This window comes from Chrysochloris asiatica, unplaced genomic scaffold (assembly GCF_000296735.1).
Source record: "Chrysochloris asiatica unplaced genomic scaffold, ChrAsi1.0 scaffold00268, whole genome shotgun sequence".
NCBI lineage: Eukaryota > Metazoa > Chordata > Mammalia > Afrosoricida > Chrysochloridae > Chrysochloris > Chrysochloris asiatica.
This window is the reverse complement of record NW_006408786.1, coordinates 2,472,352-2,480,799: the sequence shown is the minus strand read 5'-3', so window position 1 is coordinate 2,480,799 and position 8,448 is coordinate 2,472,352. Positions and strand designations below refer to the sequence as shown.

The following is an 8,448-nucleotide window of genomic DNA, read 5'->3' as shown; positions in this document are numbered from 1 at the left end:
TCTATTCCCTGCTCTGTGCTCCATCTTCCCCTCCCTCCCCTCACCCTACCCCCACATCCCAGCAACCAGCAGAGAATCCCACCCCCATTTAGTGTGGGTTCTTTTTCTTAGTCTTTTACAGTAGTGGTCCTATGCAGCATTTCTTCTTTCGTGACTAATTTCACTCAATATAATGCCCTCAAGGTTCATCCATGTTAAGCGGTGGCTTGCAGCTTTCTTGTTATTTTTCAAGGTAGCATACTATTCCATTGTGTGTATGTACCACAGTTTGTTTATCCATTCTTCAGTTGATGGGCACTTTGGCTGCCTACGTCTTTTTGCTATTGTAAATAGTGCTGCTATGAACATTGGTGTGGATATATCTTCTTGTATTGTGGCTCATATTTCTTGTGGGTAAATTCCAAGTAGAAGAATTGCTGGATCACAAGGTATTTCTATTCGCAACCTTCTGAGGAAGTGCCATATTGCTTTCCAGAGAGGTTGGACCATTTTGCAGTCCCACCAGCAATGCAGGAGTATTCCAGTCTCTCCACATCCCCACCAGCATTTATTGTCCTCTACATTTTGGATCTTTGCTGTTATTGTTGGTGTGAGATGATATTTTTTTAGCTTTTTATCGTGACTTGAGTGAAGGTTTACAAAACAGATCATCAGTCCCACATTCAACAAACTGTGCATTTCGTGTCATTACAATGATTGTAGTCCACTCCATATACCATCAGTTCACAGTATTTACCTCTAGTCATTTTATTTTTCCCTCACCCACCCCTTAGTTGTTAGAGAATGCTTCATTTAGCAAGAAAATACATTTTTTAACTTTTTATTGTGAATTTGGAGTGAAGGTTTACAGACAGATCATCAGCCTTACATTTAACAAATCATATACTTTGTTCCAGCTCAATGAGTACAACCCCTCCCTGCAACAACAGTTATCCCACTTCCTCTTTGTGTTTTCCCATTCACATCTTATATTTCACGAATGAACAAAGCAAAAAATATTTGATGCACACATGCAAAACAAAAAAATGTATATTCATTTAAATATTCAAAGGACCCATTCTGCCGGTCAGGCTCCTGCCTGCAAGCACTTGGCCTTTCTCGATCCATGGGTCTAGAGTCTGCAACTGCTCAGTCTCTCCAGGCCAAGGCCTCTGCCACTGTCTCTGCCGTCACCTCTTTTCTAGGTAGGGACCTCACGCTCCACTCATAGCAAGAAAATCTTGTCTTAAATTTTTACATCAGTAGTCTCATGCAATATTTGTCTTTTTGTGATTGATTTCACTCAGCATACTGTCTTCCAGGTTCATCCATGTTGTGACATATTTTGAATAGTCTTCATGATTCTTCAACATTGCATAATATCCCATTGCATGTGTGTGTACCAGAACGTGTTTAACCACTCTTCTATTGATGGTCATTTAGACTGTTCCCATCTTTGTGCTATTATGATAATGCTGCAACGAACACATGTGTGCATAGATCTACTCGTGTCATGGGTCTTATTTCCTGAGGATAGCTACCAAGCAGAGGGATTGCTGGGTCATGTTGTTATTGTTGTTATGTGCCATGGAGTCAGTTCCGACTCATAGCGACCCTGTGCAGGGTTTCCGAGGCTGTAAATCTTTACGGGAGCAAAAAGCTTCATCTTTCTCCCAAGGAACAGCTGGTAGTTTCGAACTGCTGACCGTGAGATTAGAAGTCCGATTTGTAACTACTTGTATTTCAAACTTTTTTAGCAAGAGCCATACAGTTTTCCACAGTGGTTGTACCATTTTACAGTCCCACCAGCAGTGTAAGAGTGTCCCAGTCTCTCCAAATCTTGCCAGCACTTGTTTTCTGTTTTTTAGAACAATGCTATTAGTGCTGGAGTAAAATACCTTATTATTATTTTGATTTGTATCTCAAGAAAGCAAACGATGTATTGAATTAGGCAAATCTGCTGCACAAGACCTTTTTAAAGTGTTGAAGAGCCAAGATGTCAGCTTGAGGCTTAAGGTGCGTCTGACCCAAGCCATGGTATTTTCAATAACCTCATATGCATGCTAAAGCTGGACAGTGAATAAGGAAGACCGTAGAATTGATGCTTTTGAGTTATGGTGTTGGAGGAGAATATCGAAAGTGCCATGGGCTGCCCATAGAACCAATATATCTGTGTTGGAAGAAGTGCAGCCAGAGTGCTCCTTGGAGGCCAGGATGGCCAAACTTCATCTCTCATACTTCAGACATATTGTCAGGAGGGACCAGTCACTGGAGGATATCATGTTTGGTAAGGTGGAGGGTCAGAGAAAAAAAGAAGACCCCCAACAAGATGAATTGGCAAAGTGGCAGCATCAGTGGGCTCAAGCATGGCAACAATTGTGAGGTTGGCCCGGAATCAGGCAGTGTTTCATTCTGCTGTGCATAGGGTCACTATGAGTCGGTCCTGACTTGATGGCACCTAACAACAACAACAACTAATCATGAGCATTTTTTTCATATGTTTGTTGGCATCTTGAATGTCTTCTTGTATGAATTATCTGTTCATGTCCTCTGCCCATTTTTAATTGGATTATTTGCCTGTTTGTTGAAGTATTGAGTGTTTTATAAATTTTGGAGAGTAGTCCTTTGTCTGATATGCTGTTGCCAAACATATTTTCCTACTTAGTGGGTGCTCTTTTAACTCGTTTGGTGAAATCCTTTGATGCACACAAGTGTCAAATTTTTAAGCGGTCCCAGTCGTCTACCTTGCCTTCTGTTGATGTGTTTTCAGTTATGTCTGATAGTGTACTTACATCACTACACAATTCCTCAATTTCTCCCAATTTTTTCACTGATGATCTGGATAGTTCTAGGTTTTACATTTAGGTCTTTAATCCATGTTGATTTCAAGTTTGTTTATGGGGTGAGATATGGGTCTTGTTTCATTTTTCTGCAAGTGTATTCCCAATTTTGCCAGTACCATATGTTGAAGAGACTATCTTTTCCCCATTTAATGCATTTTGGCCCTTTGTCAAAGATCAAGTGACCATCGATGGATGGATTTACTTCTGGATTCTCAATTCTGTTCTGTTGCTCTTTCGTCTTTCGTACCAGTACCAGACTGTTTTGACTACTGTGGCTATAAAATAGGTTTTGAGATTGGTAAGTGAGAGGCCTCCTAGTTTGCTCTCTTCTTTTTTAATAATGCTTTGCTTATCTGAGGTCTCTTTCCTCTATATAACAAGTTAGTGATTAGTTTTTCCATCTCTTTAAAGAATGATGTTGGAATCTAGATTTGGAAGTGGTACATCTATAGATTAACTTCGTCTCTCATATTTTGGACATATTGTCAGGAGGAAGCAGTCGCTGGAGAAGGATATCATGCTTGGTAAGGTGGAGGGTCAGGGGAAAAGAGGAAGACTCCCAATGAGATGGATATTGGCCAAGTGGCAGCATCGATGGATTCAAGCGTGGCAACAATAGTGAGGTTGGCCCAGGATCGGGCAGTGTTTCGTTCTGCTGTGCATAAGGTCACTATGGTGTTGGGGTTCGAGGGGAACCCCGTTACGTGGGTATGCCCGAGGGTGAGACAGGGATGAAAACAGGCCAGGGACACAGGCTGATGGCGAGTGACGAAGTTTATTGAAAGCAAGAAGTTTATATAGGGCAGTTCTGCAAATCATGGTTGCTTAGCATAGTTACAAGTTTATCTTTTGCTATGAACCAGGTGACCTTGGGAAAGCTGCTTTCCCTGCATGTTTATCTTTTGCTGTGAGTCACGTGATCTTGGGAAGGCTACTTTCCCTGTGTTAAATAAACAGGCTTTGTCTGGTTATACCCAGACTTTAAGTTTTATGAGGCCTGTAAGCCTTTTGGCCCCCAACATTATGGGTCGGTACCAACTCGATGGCACCTAACAACAACAACATATCTATAGATTACTTTCTGTAGTGTTGGCATTTTCACAATGTTAAGTCTTCCTATCCATGAACAGGGTATAATCCTCCATTTCTGCAGGTCTTTTTTTTTTTGGTTTCTTGTAATTATCTTTGTAGAGGTCTTTTGTTTCTCTGGTTAGATTTGTTCCCAAATATTTCATCTTTTGGGTGGCTGTTGTAAATGGTATTCTTTTTCTGGTTTCCTTTTCAGAGCTCTCTTTATTAGTGTAAAAGAATCCAACTGATGTTTGTGTGTTTACCTTGTACCCTGCCACTTTGCTGAATCTATCAATGAGTTACAATAATTTTCTTATGGAGTCTTCGGGGTTTTCTAAGAATAGGATCATATAATCTGCAAATAGAGAGTTTTACTTCTTCTTTGCCAATTTCTCTTTCTTGCCTTATAGCTCTGGCTAGGATATCCAACACAATATTGAATAAGAGTGGTGATAAAGGACACCCTTGTCTGGTTCCTGTTCACAAGGGATTGACTTAAGTTTCTCACCATTAAGAGTGATATTAGCTGTTAGTTTTATGTATACGCCCTTAAATATGTTGAGGAATTTCCCTTCTGTTTCTATTTTGTTGAGTGTTTTTATTAGCAATGACTGTTAGATTTTGTTAAATTCCTTTTCTACATCAATTGAATAATTTCTTTTTCCCTTGTTTTTATTTATGTGGTGGGTTACACTGATTTTCTAATATTGAACCATTTTTACATGTCTGGTATGAATCCCACTTGGTCTGATGTGTTGTTGGTTTTTATTTGCTAGGATTTTGTTGAATTTTTTGCATCTATGTTCACTACAATTTTCTTAGTGATATCTCTGCCTGGTTTTTATATCAGAGTTATGCTTGCTTCATAAAATGAATTTGGGAGTTTTCCATCCTTTTCAATAGAATGAAATAGTTTGAGCATCAGTTCTTCTCTGAATGTTTGGTAGAATTCACCAGTAAAGCCAACTGAGCCTGGATTCTTTTTTCACTTGGGAGTTTTTTAATGACTTAATTAACTTGTTCTCTTGTTACAGGCCTGTTTAAGTTTTCTACTCCAACCTGTGTTAGTTAGGTCGGTCGTGTGTTTCTAGAAATTTGTCTATTTCTTCTAGATTTTCAAACTTGTTGGAGTACAATTCTTCATAGTATTGTGTTGTTATCCTTTTTTTTCCTCTTGGTTCTGTTGTGATATTACCCATATAAGTTCTTATTAGTGTTGTTTGTATCTTCTTCTTTTCTTTTGTTAGATATGCCATTTATTTGTCCATTTTATTAATCCTTTCAAAGACCCAACTTCTTGTCTTTTAGTTTTCCTATTTTCTGTTTTGTTTATTTATGCTCTAAACTTTATTATTTCTTTTCTTCTGGTGGCAGTAGGTACACTTTGCTACTCTTTTTCTAATTGTTGAAGATGTTTGTTTAAGGTTTTGATACTGGTTCTTTTTGGATGTATGCATTTATTACTATTAATTGCCCATGGAACACTGCTTTTGTTGTATCTCAAAGGTTTTGGTAAGTAGTAATTTTGTCATTTAACTTAAGGATTTTTTTTTTTTCATTTTTCATTTTACCTATTACCCAGTAGCTTTTAAGCAGGGTATTGTTCTATTTCCATGTATTTGATTTCTTTTTTTCTTGATCTGTCTAGTGTAAATTTCTAATTTCATAGCATTGTGATCTGGAAAGATTCTTTGTAGTATTTTTATGTTTTAAAATGTATTGCAGTTCACTTTGTGGCTTAACATATGGTCTATTCTGGAGAATGTTCCATGTGCACTGGAGAAGAATGTGTATTGTGATGTTGTTGAGTTGAGTGCTTTGTATATGTCTATGAGGTCATCTTGGTTGATTGTGTTATTTATTTCTTCAGTGTCTTTGTTGAGTTATTTTCTAGTTGTTCTGTCCTTCAGCCAAAATGATGTAGTAAAATCTCCTACAAGGATAAGTAAGGCAGTCTGGTAGCGTAGTGGTTACGAATCGGGCTGCTAACCTCAGGGTCAGCAGTTCGAAACTTCCAGCTGTTCTGCGGGAGAAAGATGAGGTTTTCTGCTCCTGTAAAGATTTACAGCCTTGGAAACCCTGTATAGGTTATGAGTCGAAACCGACTCCACCACTAGGATAAGTACTAGACTGCAAAGTTGGTTTGAGCCATGAGGTTAGTGTTTCAAACCCACCAGCCACCACTGGAAACCCTGTACAGGGTCGCTATGAGTCAGACCCAACTTGATGGCACTTAACAACTACAACAGCTATTATTGTAGAGTTGTTTCTTTCTTTCTTCAGTTCTATTACAGTTTGATTTATGTTCTTTCAGGCTCTTTCATAGGGGGGCATAGATATTTATTACGGTTATGCCCTCTTGGTCAATTGAACCTTTAGTCACAAAATAATGTCCTTATTTGTCTCTTATGCTGGTTTTTGCCTTAAAGTTTATTTTATCAGACATTAAAATCTCCACTCCTACTCAGTTTTGATTTCCATAAGCTTGTTTTTTTGTTGTTGTTTTTTTTCCCATCCTTTGATTTTTTTTTAGTTTATGTAATTGTTAGGGTTCTGTGTCAACTTGACTAGGCCAGGATTTCCAGCAGTTTAGCAGTTGAGCTTTGCTTATTCCCATGGTGATGAAACCTAATACAGGCATAGTTAACTCTATGGTAAGTGACTATGAGTAGCTAATCAACTGAAGGGATGCTTCCTTGAGGGTGTGGCCTACTCCCAATATAGTGGACATTTCGGAGGGACTCTCTCTCTTCCTCTGGGAATCTAGGACTGTACAATTGTAAGCCATTTCCTTGATAGTAAACATATATATATATATGCATAAATATGTTTCACCGATTTTGCTTCTCTAGAAAATCTGGGTTAACACAATATTTTCTGTCTTTGTGTGTAAGATGTGTCCCTTGTAGGCAGCATATAGAAAGATCCTGTTTTCTATCCATTCTGCTACTCTCTTGTCTCTTGACTGGTGCATTTACTCCGTTTACATTCAGTGTAATTATCCATTGGTATAAATTGATTGTTGTTATTTTGCCGTATATTTTTTGTCTGATGCACTGGCTTCTTTGTTTCTGTGCTTTCATTTTATGTGTGTGGATTTTCTTTATTTCTCTTATGTTAATATGTTAAGGACTTCTGGTGTGGCACTGTAAGGTCAGCACTGGACTGCAAACCACAAAGTTGGCAATTCAAACCCACTTGGACACTCTGTATAGGATTGCTATGAGTTGGAACCAATTTGACAGCACTTAACAAAAATGTCTACTAAATCTTCCTGATTCTCCTCTTTTCTGTTTTAATGTGAAGGTGTATTCATTTTCTTTGAGGTTACCCTGTAACTTATTTTAAAATTTTCACCGTTTAAAACAGTCTGTTTTATCTTAAAATCAACTTGATTTCCTCACCATTGGGAAGTTCTATTCCCTCTTTTTGCTTTGTAGTTGACTTCATTATAAATTGATACCTCTGGTTCTCATATTTGATCTTGTAGGTTTGGTTTACTTTAAATACTTCTATACCTGGATTGAGTTCTGGGTGGTATTGTCATGCATATTAATCTCAGGTTGTCTTCTGTTGTTGGTTCTCAGTGCAAAGAGCATCCTTTAGTATTATTTGTAAAGTTTGTCTTGTTATTACAAATTCCTTTCATTTCTACTTAACTGGAAATACTCTTATTTCACCATCATATTTGAGGGACAGCTTTGCTGGATATGTGATTATTGGTTGGCAATTTTTTTTTCTTTCAGAGTTTTCCATATGCCATCCCTTGTCTTCTTGCCTGCATGGTTTCTGCTGAGAAATCAGTGATTAGTCTTATTGGTTCTTCATTTTAGATAACTTTTCATTTATCCTGAGCTGTCTTTGGTTTTAGAAAGTATGATTAAAATATGTCTTTGTGGTTCTCTTTTGTTATCTATCCTATTTGGGGTTCCTTCAGCTTTTTGTATGCTTATCTTCTCATCTGTCATGATGTTAGGGAAGTTTTCTTCCAACAACTCCTCAACAATTTTCTCTGTGCTTTTTTTTAGGGGGTGGTTGTCTCTTTTTGTTCTGGAATTCTAATCGCACATAAGTTATTCTTCTTCATAGTGTCCCATGTAACTCTTAGACTTTCTTTGGATTTTTTCATTCTGCTTTTTGTTATTGTTCTTCTAGCATACTAGCCTGTTTTTTGTTAAGTGTTGACAAGTCGTTTCAGACTCATAACAACCCTGTATACTGTTTAGGAGCAGCTGGTAGGTTTGAAGTGCCAACCTTGGGGTTAGCAGCCCAGTGTTCATCCTACAACACCACACCAGGACTCTGTATTGAGAGATGTATCTTCAGGCTAACTAATTTGGACTTCCATTGCTTCGAATCTACTTATTGTCCACTATTGAAATCTTACTATTAATCTTCTGGATTTCTAATTGCAGGTTTTGTACTATTTCAAAATTTACATTTATTTGGTCTGTTTGTTCTTATAGTGTTTTCCTGACTTCTTCTAAAGGTTTTTCTGTGTTCTCCTTGATTTTCTTGATCTTTCTGTCAACGATTAATTGTTGTTGTTGTTGTT

General features: G+C 37.8%; 1 protein-coding gene across 1 annotated transcript in view; it reads right to left on the bottom strand.

Annotated features, from left to right (window-relative positions):
- Positions 1-57, bottom strand: part of CLEC17A (C-type lectin domain family 17, member A) — a 28,653-nt gene extending 28,596 nt beyond the window's left edge. The window contains exon 1 of the mRNA XM_006874323.1: positions 50-57. Coding sequence (XP_006874385.1) covers positions 50-57 — 8 coding nt within the window. The remainder of the gene's footprint in view (positions 1-49) is intronic.
- Between the last annotated feature and the right edge of the window lie 8,391 nt (positions 58-8,448).